The sequence below is a fragment of the Panthera pardus genome, unplaced genomic scaffold, assembly GCF_024362965.1.
Source record: "Panthera pardus isolate Hobbes unplaced genomic scaffold, ASM2436296v1 HiC_scaffold_27, whole genome shotgun sequence".
Taxonomy (NCBI): domain Eukaryota; kingdom Metazoa; phylum Chordata; class Mammalia; order Carnivora; family Felidae; genus Panthera; species Panthera pardus.
Window position 1 is genome coordinate 296,637 of NW_026526843.1, and position 19,497 is coordinate 316,133.

General features: G+C 57.6%; 1 protein-coding gene and 1 long non-coding RNA gene across 2 annotated transcripts; one reads left to right on the plus strand and one right to left on the minus strand.

Moving 5' to 3' along the window:
- Positions 1 to 1,608: 1,608 nt before the first annotated feature.
- On the minus strand, positions 1,609 to 14,740 carry LOC109260777 (putative GTP-binding protein 6). The gene is made up of 11 exons (XM_053891956.1): positions 14,720 to 14,740; positions 14,311 to 14,653; positions 9,619 to 9,756; positions 8,983 to 9,053; positions 8,695 to 8,825; positions 8,286 to 8,353; positions 7,207 to 7,365; positions 4,789 to 4,997; positions 3,008 to 3,144; positions 2,341 to 2,493; positions 1,609 to 1,970 (listed from the first exon to the last, which is right to left on the minus strand). The coding sequence occupies exons 1-11, from the start codon at positions 14,738 to 14,740 to the stop codon at positions 1,835 to 1,837; spliced, it is 1,566 nt and encodes a 521-aa protein (XP_053747931.1). The 3' UTR covers positions 1,609 to 1,834.
- Position 14,741: 1 nt separating this feature from the next.
- On the plus strand, positions 14,742 to 18,684 carry LOC128773819 (uncharacterized). Its single transcript, XR_008418247.1, has 2 exons — positions 14,742 to 15,004; positions 17,215 to 18,684. It is a non-coding gene; the product is annotated as an uncharacterized LOC128773819 (long non-coding RNA).
- Positions 18,685 to 19,497: the final 813 nt, after the last annotated feature.

Consider the following 19,497-nt stretch of genomic DNA (forward strand, 5'->3'; position numbering starts at 1 on the left):
TAAAATCCTGGGTCAAACCTTTCAGTTTTCTGGTATTTTAAGTCTCTTCATGTGGACATGAAGCAAAGGTTCTGTACTTTATTCATTTTTTTTAATGTTTTATTTATTTTTCAGAGAGACAGCAAGAGACACAGTGCCAGCAGGGGAGGGGCAGAGGCAGAGGGAGACACAGAATCTGAAGCAGGTTCCAGGCTCTGAGCTGTCAGCACAGAGCCTGACCTGGGGCTCGAACCCACGAGTCGTGGGATCATGATCTAAGCCAAAGTCGGATACGTGACTGAGCCACGGAGGTGTCCCCTGCCCATACTTAAAGATGAGTGTCTGAGCCTTGTGTATTTGAGGGACGCACTCTGTCAGAAGGATGTGCCTGGCAGGTGCTGTGGTGGCTGCGTGTGCAGACCACGAGCCCACGGGAAAGGAGGCCGTGTGGTTCGGGTGCGCGCACTGCCCTGTGGCTGCTGAATAAACGTTGGCGGAGTGAAGTACCATCAGGTGACGGTGTCTCTGGGTCACTCAAACCCGTACTTGGCCCTTCCCATGTCAGAATCGGGGTGTGGGCACCTCGGGGGTCTGCCGCGCCCGGGCCCCCTTCTTGGGGTGACTGCCTGCCTCCCAGCACATGGGCGTGTTCTCAGGGCCCGGCTGCTCGCGGCACAGTGGACCGGGCCTTGGGAGGGGAGAGGCCCATCCGTGGACAGAGGAGTCCTGGGTGCTCGTGGGGCAGGGGGGGCGGTCTTGTACCTGGTCCCCTCAGTGGGAAGACCAACGCCCTCTGTCCGAGGTCCCTCCCCCCCATGTCCCTGATCCTCCCTCCTGGGCCCCCGAGCCCCTCCCCCAACCCTCCCAGGCAGGCCCCCGAGCCACCCCCCCCAACCCTCTCTCACAGGCCCCCCTGAGTGCCAGCCACCTCCTCATCATGCTTGTAAGCACGCAATTGGGCGTCATGACCCTGTGGCTCTGGGCCTTGGGGTGGGGCCTCTGGGACACTGGGGTGTGGACACTGGGGTGGGTGGCTGTGAGCAGTGAGGGACCAGAGGTCTGACCCACCCGCACCCCTTCCTTGTGTCTCCTGCACGGGGAGGTGCTGCAGTGGTGAGAACAGAGTCGGGGGCTGGAAGAGGGCGGCCCTGGTGTGGGTCCCAGGCAGAGAGCCAAGCTGCGGGGCCTCAGGGAAGAGTGGGCACACACCGAGGGCAAGCAGACCGGGCGGGACCTTGGGGGCTGGGGGCGGCCCACGCAGCACACTCCCCTGCCCACTGTGGTCTTTTTGGGGTCCCCGTACAAGCGAATCCCCGGGGTTGGCCAGTCTCCTGGATTCAGGATGGGCTGGGCTGCCCTGTCCACACCTTGTCCCGTCTACACTGCCCCATCATCCACACTGCCCCATCCCCTTGTTTCTCCTTGACCTGTGTGTGCCCTTGGAGGCCTCAGGGTCGTTGGGAGACAGTCCTTGTTGCCAGGACACTGCGGTGGGGAACAGGAAGGTCTGGCAGCCCTGAGTTTATGGGGACCAGCACCCGGGAAGCCCCAAGTGGCTCCTCCCACACCCACCACACTGGCAGGACTGTGTGCCTGGTGGCCGGCCCTTGGAAGACTCAGAAAGGCTGGTTTACAGACACAATAGCAGAGCTTTTAATATCCTGTAGCTGGAACAGCGTGGAAGGGAACCCACGCTCAGGTCACAAGCACGTCCCCGCGGAGTCACCCTGAGACCTGACCTTTGACTTCTGGCTGCAAGGGGGCGGCCACCAGCGGGCCCAGCAGGGAGCAAGGCACCTGAGGGGGCAGGCAGGACGCCCCAAGGCGGTGCTGAGGCCACACAGCCTCCCTTCCCTCACTGGCTGGCTGACTCCAGGAAGAGCTTCCGGAACTTGCTGTAGGCAGAGCTGCTGATGACGACCCTGACATTGGCCGCCCCTGCCTCAGGGATCACGTCCACGTCCTGCACTGTCGCCTCCTGGTGCAGCCAGCTGAGGAAGTGAGCAATGGACACGTCTGTGAGGCGGGCAAGGACCCCAAAGGGCTATGTTCCCAGGAACTTGTCCCAGGCAGAGCGCCGTCCCACAGAACGCTACCCCTGGAGCCCCATCCCCTGTCCCCAAAGAGTCCCATCCCCGCAGAGCCCTGTCCCCCAACCGCACACGGCCTTGATGTCACTGGTGGGGGACCTACTGCAACGAACCACCCCCCTGCATGCCTGTCAGCTCAAGGAGGCCGCTTGCCCCGCAGGCCAAGTCATTAACCCAGGTTCCCTGCAGGCGCGTCAGACACCTGGCACCTGCCCCGTGTGCTGGTGCTCCGCCCGGCCCTTCGTACACCTGCTTGGCCAGCCCCACGCACCTCAGCTGTGCCCCCGCCAGCCGGACTCGGAGCGTGAGGACCTGTCTCCCTGTGGCTCTCAGGACGGCGTCCTCCAGCCGGGCTCTCAGCTCCGGGAGCCCGTGTCCCAGGAGGGCGGACACGGCCACGACCTGGGATACTGACGGGCTGTACCTGCGTCGGGGCGGCGGGCAGACCCCACTCAGACCGGGGAACACCAGCGGGGGTCCCCAAGAACCCCCCCCGTCCACGGGTCTGAACTGTGACTGTGTCAGACGGTCCCAGGAGAGGGCGCGACCCCGCTGGACAGGGACACAGGGACGGAGAAAACCATAAGGCTGCGGTGACACGGGGGGGGGGGGGGGGGGGGGGGCTGTGGGGTTCAGAACATGCGACCCCAGAACACGGCTGCGGTGACACAGGGGGCCTGTGAGGGTGAGGGGTTCGGAACACGCCGCCCCTCCGATGGCATCGCGATTGTCTTGAGTTCAGGCACCTGAGGGAAGGCAGCCCCTTTCCCTCCTGGGACCAGCAGGGGGCGCTCCGTGGAAAGCCGGCGGGGCGAGGCGGGGGGCGGTGAGAGGCGGGGTCGGTGAGGGGCGGTGGACGCCACAGGTCACCGGGCCGCGTCACCAGTACCTGCGGGAATGAGGTCCGGGGGGAGGGGGGCAGGCTGGGGTCCACTCACCCGACCTTGTTATGAACTTCCAGCACGGAGTCCAGCAGCGAGGCGGGCAGGCGCAGGCCCCGCAGGGCGGCCAGGACGCTGGGTTTCTGCAGCTCCGTCTCGGGGCGGCTCACGTGTCTCACGTGCACGACCAGATCCTGGGGAGCAGACGGGCCCCGTACTGGGGACGGGGTTCCGGGGGGGCACACAGGAGGACCCGCGCCGGCCGGGGGCTCTCACGGGCACCGCACGGTGGGGTGGGAGTGGGAGCCGGCCCGGCCCCCTCGCGGTCCCCCTGCCCTGGTTGCGGTGGAAGGGGGCGGGGCGGGGGCTCCCTGAGACCAGAGCTGGCCCGGGGCCCACGCAGTGTCCTTTGATCGGGGGTCCAGCCGTGGCCAGGCCGCCGCCCTCCATGTGGTCGGGGGCCCTGGGCGTCTCCCGCACGAAGACAGCTGGCACGTACCTGCGGGCTCAGGTAGGCCCCCGACCCCCCACCGGGTGCCTTGTTCATCATCCGCAGAAGCCTGAGTTTGCGTTACTCCAAATTTTAAAGGACACCTCTTCCTACATTTAAGTATCTTACAGGTAGGTGACCGATGCAGAATTGGGAAAACGCGGGCATCTGACTGGTGCAGCTGGTTTGGCTCAGGTCATGACTTCATGGTTGGTGGGTTCAAGCCGACAGCGTGGAGCCCGCTTGGGATCCTCTCTCTCCCTCTCTCCCAAGAGAAATAAAAAAGAATTTGGAAAATGCAGCACAGAAGAAAGAGCTGCCTGTAATTCTGCCCCTGGGAACAGGCACCGCCCACATTCCAGAATGTTCACTTCCAGGTTTTAGATGCGCTTAAAATAAAAAAAAAAAAAATGTTTTACTTCAGAAATGTTCTAGATTTTCTGGAAATATGGCAGAGTGGACACGTGGCCCTCACCTTGCTGCCACAGCCAACATTAGTCATGGCGTGTGCCACAAGCCGGGGGTGACCCCGGGGTGCACTTGTGACGACATTCCAGGCTCTGTCCCGAGTCACTGGCCTCTCCCTTTCCGTTCTGGACACCACCCAGGACACTTGTCACATTGCCGGTCACCTGTCCTTAGCCCCTCTGAGCCCTGACCACGTTGAGCACCGTGCAGGCATTTTGTGGGACACCCTGTAGCTGAGGTCGGCCTGGTTCATTCTCCTGTTTACACCACGGTTCGGGGTTTAGGGGCAAGACCACAGAGAGCGTGCCCTGAGTCCTCGCGGCCACAGCTGTGCACACAGATGACCTGAGGGCTGAGGGGCAGGTGCCTGATCGCCCTGGACAGCGGTTCCACCTCCTTCTGTGAATTAGTCTTCACAGGGGTCACCGGACAGGGCTCAGTCTCAGGGTGGCTTAGGCACCACCTTCCTGAGGGTGTGTGTGTCCAGAGACCCGGCCCCCGGGTTGTGTCATGTGTGAGGGGACCTGGCCCCCATGTTGTGTCGTGTGAGGGGACCCAGCCCCCACGTTGTGTCGTGTGTGATGGCACCCAGTCCCAAGGTTGTGTCACATGTGAGGGGATCTGGCCCCCAAGTTGTGTCATGCTTGAGGGACTTTGCCCCCATGTTGTATTGTGCATGAGGGAATCCTGCCCCCCAAGTTGTGTCATGTATGAAGGGACCTGCTACCCAGGGTTATGTCGTGTGTGAAGGTACCAGATCCCTATGTTGTGTCACGTGTGAGGGGACCCGGTCCCCAAGGCTGTGTCATGTGAGGGGACCGGGCCCCACGTTACACAGGTGTTTTAGGTAATTTGGCCTCTGGGATCATCCCACACTCACTGAATGAGCCACGTCTTCCAGGGTGGCAGAGAAGGACTCGATCAGGCTGTGGGGCAGCTGGGAGAGGAAACCGACGGTGTCCATGTAGATGACAGCCACGTGGGAGGGCAGCCACCCCGCGTGGGCTGTGACGTCCAGTGTCGCAAACAGCTGATCCTGGGGCCGGATGGTGTTATCACCCGTCAGGGCCTTGATCAGCGTGGTTTTTCCTGGAAGGTGGGTCACAGTGGACGCACTGTGTGAGGCCCCCTCACACGTGTCCCACCTCGGTAGCAGTCGAACCCACGTGCATCTGGCCAAGGGGGCGGCCATGCATTGTGAGGTCTCTGAGCTCCTAGTCTCCACCCTGTGTGGTCAGAGAACCTGCTGTTCTCCGTCACGCTTGCAGCCCAGAGGGCCAGGGCCCAGGGTACGAGTGCCTGTATGCAGGACAGTGGTGGTGCGGACGGGGTGGTGATGGCTGAGGGGGTGAGGGCACCCGTGCACATGAGGACAGTATAGACACAGCGGTCACATTTGTACACGTGTGGGTGACACGTGATTGGCATCCACGTAGACGAGGCAGGTTGTCCGCATGTCTGAGATGCAGTAGGTATCTGCATGGCGGAAAGGTGATGGTGTAGACAGGGGCCGTGGTGCCTATGGGGCATGTGTGTTGTCTGTGAGGTGGGCTGGGTGTCTGTGTAGACAGAGTGCTGGTGGTAGAATTGAGGTATGTGTATAAGGTGCACCGGACGTCTGTGTAGACGGAGTGATGATGGAGTGGGGTGGGTACACCGTGTGTGAGGTAGGCTGGGCGTCTGTGTAGACGGAGTGATGATGGAGTGGGGCAGGTACACTGTGTGTGAGATAGGCTGGGCGACTGTGTAGACAGGGGTGTTAGTGGAGTTGGGGTATAACATGGACTGGGCATCTGTGTAGATGGAGTGATGATGGAGTGGTTTGGGTACACTGTGTGTGTGAGGGGGGCTGAGTGTCCATACATGGGGGTGATGGTGGAGTTGGGGTACGTGTATAAGGCAGACTGGACGTCTGTGTAGATGGAGTGATGATGGAGTGGGGCAGGTACACTGTGTGTGACGTAGGCTGGGCGTCTGTGTAGACAGGGGTGTTGGTGGAGTTGGGGTATATGTATAACGTGGACTGGGCGTCTGTGTAGATGGAGTGGGGCAGGTACACTGTGTGAGGTAGGCTGGGCATCTGTGTAGACGGGGGTGTTGGCGGAGTTGGAGTTGTGTAAGTTGGACTGGACATCTGTATAGATGGGGTGGTGGTGAAATCGGTGTGTGTGTGGGGGGGGTGGACGGGGGTGACAGCGTTAATGGAGTGTGGCGGTGTAGACAGGCAGGAGCTGTGTGTGTCTGCAATGGCCCCAGAGGACGTCCCCTCCACTCAGCCTTCCTGCAAGAATGCGCCCGTGTGTGCGCCTGGCCCCCGTGTTCGGGGCCACGCCAGCACCACACCAGCTCGTGGACATTACTGGTGGCCAATGGCTTCAGCCCGCCCCACAGGTGAATGAGGAGATGACCCGGTAGGGCGGCCCCACCTGGACACACAGGTGCCCTCACCACACAGGTCCCGGGGCACGGACTCCTCTGTGCTGGTGAGCCACGGGCCGCGGGCGTAACCTAGCAGTACTGAGTTCGGTTGCCTCGGTGGAGCTCCAGAAGCTCGGTGCTGATGCCGCCGTGCGGGCGCACTCGCCATTTCCCACAAGGTGAGAGCCTGTATCTACCCAAGCAGGATTCTCTGCAGCTGCGGTGCCCCCGCACTTTCTGTTCCAGGTTTTGTGGGAAGTTCCCTCCCTCCTTGAGGACAGGGAGCTGGTGGCGTGAGGCTGGTGGGGACCTCACGCTGGCAGGGGACTGGACCTCGCGCAGCCCGGCACCCGCTGGCAGACCGGACCCCGACGGTGAGGAAGTCGCACCTGCCGTTGTCTCCCTTTACCGAGCACAGCCGTGAACTCAGGGCTTCGGGACGAAGGAGACCCGAGGTTCCGTGTCCTGCAGATGATCGCGCTGAGCGCACACGTTAAGCTAAACCACGAGCCCTGTGGTGAGGTCCTACTGCGCACAGTCTGAACCGCTTTTATCCTTCTACGGGCCTGCCCACCATGAATGGTCTTAACACCGTCACCCTTCTGTCTCTCTCTGAGTCTCAACACACCTGTAAGAGAGGGGAGTGCAGTCTGCTGTCCAGCACTCGATGACCACGCTGCTGACCTGACGGGGCACCCGCCGTGGGCCCTGCAAATGCCCCGGGCACATGAGCCACGCTTTTCACCTGTTCTCATCATCCGTCGGCCCTCTGAATCCCAGGGCCTTGTTGCGTTTACGAGCGGTTTCTCCCCAAATGCACTAGCAGGGTGGTGGGGGGATGGTGGACCCCCCCCCCAGGAGCCCCCAGAACTTCTCTCACCGCAGTTTGTATATCCCACCATGGAGACCACAGGAAACTCCCGCGGTCTGCGCTGCCTTCCCAGGAGACGTCTTTTGTCCCAAAGTCTGTCCAGGGCCTTCCGAATCTTCAGCTCCTCGTCCTTCAGCAGGCGCCGTTGCACCTGCACGAGCGATTCTCCTACACACACCCAACACGGCGAGTCGGTGAGCACACTCACAAAGACGTAAGAGCAGAGTGAGCCACGCGGGTCCCTGTGTGCGTTGTGGACAGGCATTCTGCCGCTGGGACCCCCCGCCCCCCGCCGGCCTGCTCTTCCACACTGCCCCAGCACCTTCCTGTCTGACAGATGGCTTCACCCAATGGAGGGTGGCCTCGCCTCCGGACTTCTGCCCTCTGAGGTCACCTGGGCTCCCCTTTATTTGGGAGTAAGGGAGAGCCTCACAAGGAGAGCCCCCATGATATCCAGAGCCACCTGAGCGGTGCCCCAAAGACACATCTACATCCTGACCCCTGGGACCTGTGAATGGGAACTCATTTTGGAATATGGTCTGGGCGCATATAACTGGTGAGGGATCTGAGGGGGTCATCCTGGATCAGTGTGCCCTAAATCCAAAGACAAATGTCTGCATAACAGAAGAGAAGACAGAGGAGAAGCCGTGTGAAGATGTGAAGACCCATGTGGGAGGGACGCAGCCACGAGCCCAGGGACGCCTGGAGCCCCAGAAGCTGCAAGAGGCAGGAAGGACCCTCCCCTGGAGCCTCTGGAGGGAGCACAGCCCTGCCCACTTGGATCTCAGTGGCTCTGCCCTCCCCCGACCCGATCTCAGCGGCCCTGCCCCCACCCCACCCCCCAGATCTCAGACTTCTGGTCTCCAGAGCTGAGAGAGTAGATTCCTGAGGTTTTAAGGCTCTGGCTTGTGGTCCTTCATTGCAGCCACCCCAGCAGACCACGTAGATATCCTAGTTTGTGTGAATGGGACCATGTACGGGGTCACATGCAGCCCCACTGGGATCTTTCAGCGCTGCTGTCCCCTTCCTAAGGGTGGCTGCCGTGGCATACCCCCTTCTGAGCACGCGGTGACAAGACCTCACGTTACCTGACCCCATGATGTAGCGTGAGCCTCCTCCCCGTCCATCCAGGCGGGTGGTGCTGCTCAGGTGGGACCTGCCGTGGAAAGGGGGCGTCTCAGTAGACAGGGTGAGACGTCCGTGCCCATCTAGGGGGAGCGCACCAGGTGACAGCACACAGACACGAGGGTGAGATGAGAACTCTGGGTGGAGAGAGCGAGGCAGGGGGCCGTTCCTCCTGCCTGGATCTTCACCGTCACCGAAGGGGGGGCCCCACAGCAGGGTGACCTGTCCGGGTAGGCACGCTGCTTGGACAGGAGCCTGACAGGCCTCGTCCGGGAGGGCACGGCCAGCCCTGCCTTCCGTCTTCACCGCACCCCAGGCAAAGGGTCGGACACGCGACTACGCGAGCCGCGAGAGCTGGGGTGTGCCCCGAACCTGAGAAGGGGGAGCTCAGCCAGCGCCACCTGCAGCCGGGCCTCCTTCATCCGGGCGTTGCAGCGGAAAATGGAAAGAACAACGGTGAATCGGTCAAACACCTGCACGCCCCAGGTGGCCTCGAGTTCTTTCTGGAAACGGAGGGAGGGAGTGAGGGCATCTGCAGCGGTGTCTCGGGTGAAGGGGGCCGCCGAGATGGCGTCGTTGATCCCGGGGCCTCCTCGGTCCGACCCGACTCCCTCGGCCCGGGGCCCGGAGTGTGGGAAGCGCCCTGAGACTCCCGCGTACCTTGGTGGGCGGGGCCATCCTCTCCACATTCAGAAAGACCGCGGTGATTTCTGGCAACGCTCTGATTTTCTCTGAGGAAAAGAGAAGGTTCGGTCGGACGTCAGGGCTCCATGGGGTCTGTCGTGGGGCCGACCCTGGGCTCAGGCTGGCTGTGGTCACCGGGTACCCCTCGACTCCCTGAGTGCGTATTTGGGAAGTCGGGTGTGTGAGGCAGGGGAGGGGAGGACCGGGGTCCCTTCGGGGGTCGTGGGTCTTGCACACGCAGGTGACACGACCCCACGGGGTCTGAATGGCTCCATGACCTGCGGTGACAGAGCCGGGCGGTGAGCACCCCCTCAGCGTATCCGCAGGGCTCGCCGCGCTGAAGTGTGATACCCCCGGGGGTCCCTGGAAGGCAGGGTTCACACACAGCACCCTGTCTGTGGGGAGGGCCGGGCTGGGGTCCCAGGGCCGGTTTCCACCCGACTCTGAATTGCCCCGACGGCCCCACTGGGCACAGTTCAGGTTGCGATCGGGGCACGGAGGCGTTTTTGACGTCTGATCCAAGTTCCCGTGAGGACGCCTCTACTGGGCCCAGACGGCGAGAGCCCCACCGTTCCTGCTCCAGGAGGAAGAGAGCCAAGGAGCAGGGCCCACCTGTCAGGTGCCGCAAGGTCCCTCTGCCGAACGTGACCTTCCCGTCGGGTGTTCTGGCGGGCACCACCATCCTTTCCACCACCGACCAGCGGTCCAGCGTGTGGACCAGAGATTCCACCTCCGCCACCTGCCGGTCAGCTTCGGGGAGACACAGGGCCAGGGTGAGGGACACACCCCTGCGAGGTCGGCCCCGGGGCCCCGTGCTCCCCAGCTCGGATGGCTGCCCGCACGGCGGCACAGAGGTCCGGACGCGGCACCCAGGTAGGCACCTGTTCCGAAACACAGCTGTGTGCCTCCAGACCCAGACCGTTGCAGCCTCCGCTCGCGCTGGACGCCGGGGGCTGGGCAGATAACGGGACGTGTGCTCGGTGAGGCCCCCGCGGTCTGTTGTGACCCGGTGGACAGCGGGTCTCCTGACGGAGCCCAGGAACTGGCTACCTTCATTGCCTGCAGGGTGGGCTGTGAGCCCCCGCTTAGGCAGGGAGTGGGGCGCTGGTGCCGGTGGGTCCTGGGGCTTGGAGTCCTGACTGCTGCCGACAGGGCCGAGGGGGTCTCAGGGCTCTGTGACACGGAGGCCAGCGTGCTGGGTCCCACCCCTGTGAGACTTGTACTAAGCGCCCTCTGTGCCCCAGTGCGGTCCGCCCTCTCCCGGCGGCCGCCTTGGAGCACAGTGTCCTCAGGTTCTCCTGAGGGACCTCGCTGGTCCTCCTCACTTCTGCCCCTCTGGGTGGGGCCCCCTGACTTCCCTCCTTAACAATCACACTTGGGGCATCAGCAACCCCCACAGACACGGTCTTTCCTGACCTCCGTGGGGGGCCACATCCCCACTCAACCGTGGATCACCGTGCAGCTTTCCACAACCCCCCTGGCGGTCCTGCTCCTGTGGCCACTCCCACAGCCACCGGCCTGGGGGTCTGGTCGAAGTGCCACGTGGGACCCCCAAAGCTAATGCTCGGGGATCCACCAGGTGGGGATGAAACCTCAGGACAGTTATGTATTCACGGTTCACATGCACGGGCTCACTCACAACTGGGCCCTGCTCGCAGGACTACGGGAGGCTTCCCCCACCCCTCACCTCCCCACCCCCGCACCACAACTCCCTACCCCTGCACCACAGCTCCCCACCCCTGCCCCACACCTCCCCTCCCTGCCCCACACCTCCCCTCCCCTGCCTCACACCTCGGCACCACACCACTGAAGACCAGTTGACACCACTTCCTTGTACCCCATCTATCACATCCGGACATTAGGAGAAAATTACAGGGTATACTGACAGGTGACAAACATGATGTAAAGACACAGAGCAGCGTCAGAGCCAGTGGAATATGGCAGGAATGCTGGAATTATCGGACCAGGAACTTACAACAACTATGATTCATATGCTAAGGGCTCTGACAGATAAAGGAGCCGGCACGCAAGGACAGATGGGCAACGTAAGCAGACAGATGGAAATTTGAAGAAAGAGCCAAACAGAAATGCTGGCTGTCACAAACACTCCAACGAAAAGGAAGAATCCGCTAATAGGCTTATGAGTGGGCCGGGCAAGGCCAAGGAATGAATCTCTAAGCTTGAAGACAGGACAAGAGTCGTGATGAAGAAATTCCGACTGTGAATGACGTAGAGAAACTGAAAAGTCAAGCCACAAACTAGAAGAAAATATTTGTAAAAAACATCTGAGAAAGGGCTGTTATCCAGAAGAACCCTTAAAACTTAGCAATAAAAGAAGAACTTGAGGGGCACCTGAGGGCTCAGTCGGTCGAGCGTCCGACCTTGGCTCAGGTCATGATCTCGCGGTTCGTGAGTTCGAGCCCCACGTCGGGCTCTGTGCTGACAGCTCAGAGCCCGGAGCCTGCTTCGGATTCTGTGTCTCTCTCTCCTTCTGCCCTTGCCCTGCTGGCACTCTGTCTCTGTCTCTCAAAAAGTGAATAAACATTAAAAAATGTATTTTAAGGGGCCCCTGGGTGGCTCAGTGGGTTGAGTGTCCAACTTCGGCTCAGGGCATGATCTTGCTGCTCATGAGTTCGAGCCCCGCATCGGGCTCTGTGCTGAGAGCTCAGAGCCTGGAGCCTGCTTTGGATTCTGTGTCTCTCTCTCTCTCTCTCTCTCTGCCCCTTCCCTGCTCATGCTCTGTCTCTGTCTCTCAAAGATGAATAAATGTTTAAAAAAATAAAAAAAAATAAAAAAAACTTGATCAAACCTGGGCCAAACGGGATGCCTCAGTGGCTCGGTCGGTTGAGGGTCTGACTTTGGCTCAGGTCACAATCTTATGGTTTGTGAGATCGAGCTCTGCGCGGGGCTGTCAGTGGGAGCTGGCTTGGGACCCTCTGCCCCCTCTCTCTTCACCTCTCCTGCTCCCGCTCTCTGAGAAATAAACTTTAAAAAAATTTATAATAAAAATATAAAAAAAAACAAAAGCTGGGCTGAAGACCTAACACACACCTGACCACAGAAGCTGGGGAGAGACGCTCTACACCATATGTGGTCGGGGAAATGAATGCACGTTACCTCAAGAGCCACGCACACCTGTGAAGCTGGCCCAGACGCAGAACACGGACAACACCTGACACTGGTGACACGGGTGCAGCAAGAACCCTCCTTCGTCACTGATGGGAACCCAAAGTGGTGCAGCCGCTGGCAAAGCAGTTTGGTGCTTTCTTATAAAACCAAATGTGCTCTTACCAGAGGGTCCAGCAGAATGCTCCCTGGTATTTACCCAAGTGAACAGAAACTTAGGTCCACACAAAGCTGCACGTGGATGTTTACAGCAGCTTGGCAGCAACCTTGATGTCCCTCAGCAGGTGGATGAATAAATACACTGGGGGCCATCCAGACAATAGGGTCTTAGCACCACCAGAAACAAATGAGCTGTATGGCCACAGAAACTCACGCAGGAGCCTTAGATGCATGTGATTGAGCAACAGGAGCCGGTCTGAAAAGGCTGCGTGGTGGATGGTTCTAACCCTATGATGTTCTGGAAAAGGCAGAACGAGGCACATAGTAAAAACATCTGCAGTTGCCAGGAAGGGGGTGGGGTGAAGCATGAACAGGAGGGGCAGTGAAACCCTCTGCAGAATCCTGTAATGATGGATCCGTAACATTGTACATTGTCTAGACCCACAGAGCGTGAAACACTGAGAGTGAATCGTACTGTAAACCATGGACTCTGGGTGATTCCATGTTCACGTAGGTTCCTGGATCGTAATCCGTGTCCTGCTCTGATGGGGATGCTGGTAACACACGAGGCTAACCAGGTGGGATAGGAGGTATAGGGAACCCTCTGTACTGTCTTCTCAAGTTTCCTGTGCAACTAACACTACTCTAAAAGGATTTAAAAGAGAAAACAAGGAACATAGCACTGAGATGGAATGTTCTTGAACAGGAAAGTTCACAGGAACAGAGAGCAGATTCGTGGCTGTGAGGGACTGGATGGGGATGCGATGCAAAGTGGCTGGTATTAAGGGGACAGGGCCTCCTGTGGTGATATGAACCACACAGAGGGGCTGGCTGCAATGTGCTAAATGCTACTGAACTGTGCCCAGCAGAAGGCTAATTGTACGAATGACATGTTAATAAAGGTCTAAGGGGAAGAGGGGAATTAAAAGAACCCACTGTATCAGGTCACCCTCCTGCTCAATGCAGAGTACTCATGACAACCCCAGCACTTACAGCCCACATCAGTGTGTGTTAGACACCCAGGGACTCCACTGTAAGTGCCCCCACCTCCCCACAGCCACCCAGTCAGCCTGCCGGGGGTCACAGGCCGTGCTCCCTGGAGGACCCCTCTCTGGAGACTGTCCTCACATCTCTGTGCCTGCCCCTTTCCACTGTGGGGTCTGGTCTTCCCAAGCCATCCAGGATCGCCCTGCTGAGACCCTCGAACCACGTTTTCGCCCACCCGAAGCACGTGGGCCCAGGAGGTGGCTCTCTGCCGTGAGTGCATGCTGTGCCCCGAGCCTCCATCAGCACAGGCACAGCACTGGCTGTTAGCTACTGGGGGGAACGGTGGTGGTCCCAGGCAGCTGCCCTGGAGAGGGCAGGCAGACAAGAGTTTGCGGTTCCGGGTATAAAGTGCATGTACTATAACCGTCTCCTTGCGCAATCTTTAGTATTCAATGGTTACATAAATGAAAATGCTGCACAGTAAGGTACTTAAGGATCCGTCTCACACACACACACTCACAAACACACATAGACGGGGCACACTGGCTCTAGAGTTTTGTTAGATTCTTTACAAAATAACGGGTAGGACACAACACACAATGCAGGGGAGAGGAGGGCTTAACCAGGAAGCAGGCAGCAAGGGGATAGGGCCAGGCAGCAGGGAGCTGGTTCTGCCTCCAGCAGGTTTAGGGGGATGGGTGCTGGCATTTCAGTGCTGCGCTTGGCGCCCCGCCCCCTCAGCCCAAGCCCTCCGAGTCTCCGCCCCCCGATGCCCCGCCCCTCCCAATCTCCGCCCCCAGAGCGCCAGCCCTGAGCTCTGGCATTGGAAGCCCCGCCCATCCGAATCTCCGCCCCCAGCGCCAGCCCTGAAAGCCCCGCCCCCAGCCTCCACTCCGGAGTTCAAGCGCCTACAACCACGCCCCCCCAGCCCCGACCCCACACTGAGCTCCAGCCCTATTCTCCCGAGTCTCCGCCCCCTGGAAGCCCCGCCTCTGAGTCCCCGGCTCCGCCCGCGGCGCAGTTCCTGCGCACCTCGGGTCAGCTGCGGCTTCCCGGGTCCCCACTGGACCTCAGGGTGAACCAGGCACACACGCTGGGTCCCCACCGGCAGCAAAGGGTCCCTCCTCAGCAGCTCCTCCTCCTCTTCTTCCTCGTCCTCGGCATCTTCTGGTTCCTCCACCTCTCCCGTTCGGCTTCTCGGGCCATCAGCCGGTGGGCCCCGTCCTCCGCACCCTCGCTCCTTGAGGCCCCCGGGCCCGAAGGTGGCGAGCGCGCGCTCAGGGCAGAACAGCAGCGGCGGCGCGGGTCTCAGAGCCTGGTGGCCAAGAACCACGCGAGACAGCCAGGCCCCCGGGCGGATGGCGGCCCGCAGGGTCTACTTCCCGCGCTCGCCGGAACGCTATGGGGCGGGGCTTCGGGCGGGACGTGTTCCCATGCGAACTCCCCGTTGGCCGCCGGACATCACGTGCTCGCCGCCGCTTGATTGGCGCGAGTGGTCCTGGGCAGGCAAAATTTGGGACTATGCCGCCGGGGATTAGCTTCGCTTCCGCGGATCCTGCTCAGGGTGTATGCCCGCATCGGTAGTGCCACCAGCGGGTCAGGCGCGGGCATCCGACCCTGGGCGGGCGCTTCCCCACACCCGTCCCTATCCGGCTTCTGAGCGGGATCGGTGGTTTGGTCCTGGAGGCCTGACTGCTCCCCCAGAGGTCCCACATATTGCCAGGAGGTCTCGAGGCTGCCCTGGGGGTGGGGGTGTCTCCAGATCCTGCCTTGGGGGTCCGAATGAAACAGCGGGGGTCCCACATCTTGCCTTGGGGGTCCGAGTGAGGCCGCGGGGGTCCACATCCAGCCTTAGGGTTAGAGGAGCTCCCTCGGGGGTCCCACATCCAGCCTTGAGGATAGGAGTGCTCCCTCAGGGGTCCCACATCCTGTATTGGGGGTCCGAGTGCTGCCCTGGGGGGGGGGTCTCCACATCCTGCCTTGGGGTCCGAGTGAGGCCGCGGGGGGCACACATCATGACTTGGGGCTCAGAGTGGTCCCCCAGGGTTCCCACACCCTGCTTAGGGGTGGGAAGGCACCCCTTGGGGGGTCCTACATCCTGCCTTGGGAGGTCCGAGTGCTCCTCCAGGTTTCCCACATCTTGCCTTGGGGGTCTGAGACCTTTTCGGGGGTCCGGAATTCTACCTTGCAGGTCTAGTACTGCCCTGGGGGGATCCCACATCCTGCCTTGGAGGGTGGCCCATACATTTGTCTGGCCATGGAACCCAAAAACTAATCCGGACCGGCACCCTCCCTTATGCACTCTACTCAGCCCTTTTGGTCAACAACTGCACTGTTGTGGGTTCAGTCCCTGGAGCCTCCTGGGACCTAACCCTAAATATAACTGAAACACTAACCATAACCCTCAATCGAAACCTAACCCTATCTCCAAACCTAACCCTATGCTTGACCTGCACCATCCCATGGGCCCTCACTTCAGCCCTCTAGGGAGATCACCAGCCTGGAGTAGCTTTGGCCCTGGCGGCATTCCTGGACCAAACCCTAACCCTAGCTAAGGCTCTCTCCCCATGGGGACCCAATACCAAAGTCTGACAATACCATGCACATGAGGTCCAAGAGCGGTGCAAGATCACTTGGCACAGAACCTGGAACATCAACATGTCATTTCCAAGGCCCGGAAGAAGCTACGCAGGAGGATTCCTGCTGCCAACCCGACCAGTGGCCCATACAGTTGTGTGGCCTGGGAACCCAAAGACTAATCCTGACCGGCACCTTCCCATGTGTACTCCACTCAGCCCGTCGGGGAGACAACTGCACTGCTCTGGGTTCAGCAGCTGGAGCCTCCTGGGACCTAACCCTAACCCTAAACATAACCCTCACCCTAACCCTAACCGTGTCTCAAACTCTAACCCTACACTTGATCCGCACCCTCGCATATGCCCTCACTTCAGCCCTCGAGAGAGATCACGAAACTGGTGTCGCTTCAGCCCTGGCGATGTCCCTGGACCAAACCCTAACCCTAGCTAAGGCTCTCTCCCCATGGGGACCCAATTCCAAAGTCTGACAACAGCAAACACACGGGTTCCAGAATCGGTGTAGAAATACTCGGCATGGAACGTGGAACATCATGTCATTTCCCAAGCGTGACTGCAGCTGAAGGAGAGGATTCCTGAGCCTACCCGAAGAGTGGCACATACATTTGTCTGGCTTTGGAACACAAGGACTAATCCTGACAGGAACCCTCCCTTGTGCAGGCCACTCAGCCCTTCAGGGAGACAACTGCACTGCTCTGGGTTCAGACCCTGGAGCCTCCTTGGACCTAAACCTAACCCTAACTGTAACCCTAACCATAACCCTCACCCTAACCCTAACTCTATCCCTTACCTACACTTGACCTGCACCCTTCATGGGCCCTCGCTTCAGCCCTCGAGGGAAATCACAAGACGAGTCACTTCATCCCTGGTGACGTCTCTGGACCGAACCCTCACTGAAGCTAAGGCTGTCTCCTGATGAGGACCCATTCCTAACTCTGAAAACACATTGCACCTGGGTCCCAGTAGCGGTGCATGATCAATTTGAGGGAATGTGGAAAATCACCATGTCATTTCCAAAGCCCAATTGGATTTGCACGACGGGGCTCCTGACGCCCTGCTGAAGAGTGGCCCACACAAGAGGCTGGCCCTGGAAGCCAAAATCTAAGCCTGACCGGCAGCCTTAACCTATACCTAACCCTAACCCTAACCCTACACCTACCCTAACCCCTACCCCTACCCCTAACTTTAACCCTAACCCATTTCAAGTTTCCCCACTGGTGCCCCAGATAGAAATAGACAATTGGGAACAAATTAATGAATGAACACAGATTGAACATCTGTGTTTTATTTTTATTTATTTATTTTTAATGTTTTTAAATGTTTTTATTTATTTTTGAGACAGAGAGAGACAGAGCATGAGCAGAGGAGGGGCAGAGAGAGAGGGAGACACAGAATCCAAAGCAGGCTCCAGGCTCTGAGCTGTCAGCACAAAACCCGACATGGGGCTCGAACTCATGGACTGTGAGATCATGACCTGAGCTGAAGTCAGACCCTTAACCGACTGAGCCACCCAGGCGCCCCGAACATCTGTGTTTTAAATGAACATCTGTGTTAAATGAACACAGATGGAACATATTTGATATTGAAAGGGATTTGATATTTAAACGTATTGTTTGTTGGTTTAAGATAGACATGTCTTTAAAGTTATCATTAAGTAAATAAAACTTTTTTTATTTAAAAAAATTTTTAATGTTTATTTTTTGAGGGAGAGACAGAGCGTGAGCGGGGGAGGGGCAGAGAGAAAGAGGGAGGCACAGAATCCGAAGCAGGCTCCAGGCTCTGAGCTGTCAGCACAGAGCTCGACATGGGGCTCAAAACCACAAGCTGTGAGATCATAACCTGAGCCGAAGTCAGATGCTTAACTGACTGAGCCACCCAGGCGCCCCCATAAAATTTTTTTCTACCTAATGTTTTCTGAAGGTCAAATAAGGTCTTGTTATCTCTGTTACAATTTGTCAGCAAAAAAGGTGACTTATAATGATGGTTAATTTTGTCTGTCTCAAAGTTTTCATGGGTAATTTTTACGATAGCTTTCAAAGTTTTTGGTAACCTAAAACGTTAAAGTTTTGCTTGCATGATAAATTGAGAATTGAGATTGAATTAGTTGGATATCAGGCGAGATAAGAGGCTAATTACTAATTACTAAATGTAGGTTTGTGCTTCTGACTTGTTGCAGAGAAACAAAGGATATTTGGATATGTGAGGAAACATGCTTAATAGATTCAAAGTTTGTCATCTAAAGAAATTCTGCTGTAACGTAGAGTTCACATTTGGTTACTACTTAGTTTTCAGTGGAGACTAAGATTTCTAAGAGTTAAAATTCTGCTAAATGTAGTTAACACTGATGGAAATAAGAAAAGGAACTCTGTAGAGAAGTAGGAGATATGAAAGAAAGATATAAGAAATTGAAATATAGTTTTGGTGAAGGTAAAAGAAAGTAATCTTGTCCTAAATGAGACTGGTTATTTTAAAAGAAATGGCTTGGGAGAAAATCTAAATGGAAAGGAAAGTTGTAGAAGGTCTATGTGGGGAAATCTTTGGAAAGGAATTTTATGTGTGGTCAGGATGGGCTAAGGTTAAAATAATTGGATTTTAGGGGCACCTGGGTGGCTCAGTCAGTTGAGCATCCGACTTCAGATCAAGTCATGATCTCACAGTTCGTGAGTTCGAGCCCTGCATCGGGATCTGTGCTGACAGCTCAGAGCCTGGAACCTGCTTTGGATTCTGTGTCTCCCTCTATGTCCTCCCCTCCTCCCCTTCTCAAAAATAAATAAACATTAAAAAATTTTAAAAAATAAATGGATTGTAAATTGCACTGTGTTAAGATTCAATTCCTCCTCCTTTGATCCAAAGGCTTGGAAAATAATAGCAATACCCTTGGTGTCGGCCTCCAAATTCTCCACATTTGTGTTGTTTCTGTTTAGCAGAGAATGGATGCCTCTGCCATATGAGGAATGGATGATATATAAAGGGCTTTTACTGAGATACATGGGAGCCATCTTACTAAACTTAGCCCATTGTATGCCGAAATTGATATCCACATGGCTGGAACATATGTGTGTGGGCATTGCTAAAAAAGGCAGGGAAATAGACCTTGGCTTTGGCCCTTTAATCCCCTCCCTCAATGGTGGGTGATCAATATGTAAGTTCCTGTTGGGCAAAAATAAAATTAGTGCATTCTATGACAACCAGGGAAGTCTCGCTTGGTCACAGTCCATACCCCCAAGGTCCTGCAGACAGGAAACGGAGGGGTAGGAGAAATTGGGGAAGAAAAGGTCAGCTCTCAGGGGTAAGGTCAAGCCTGGGTAAGAGTGGCTACTCCCAGCACCTCACAAGACTGACAGGGCTTTTGGCTGCCAGTCACATAGCCAGCCAAAACACGGGGTCAGAAGATCAGGTTTCTCCTGGCCAGCTATAGGAAATTGAGATAAGGGACGCCTTTCTTCCTTTTTCTTATAGATGGATAATTCCCCAACCAAGGCCATTATTCCTTTGGAATGCATTATGATTCATTTCCTATTGCACAAAGCCTTGGCCCCAATACAAATTGGAGGAGAAAACATGGCTTCAGAAGGAAAATATCAATGATAATACTATCCTACAATTGAACTTGTTTTGCAAATGT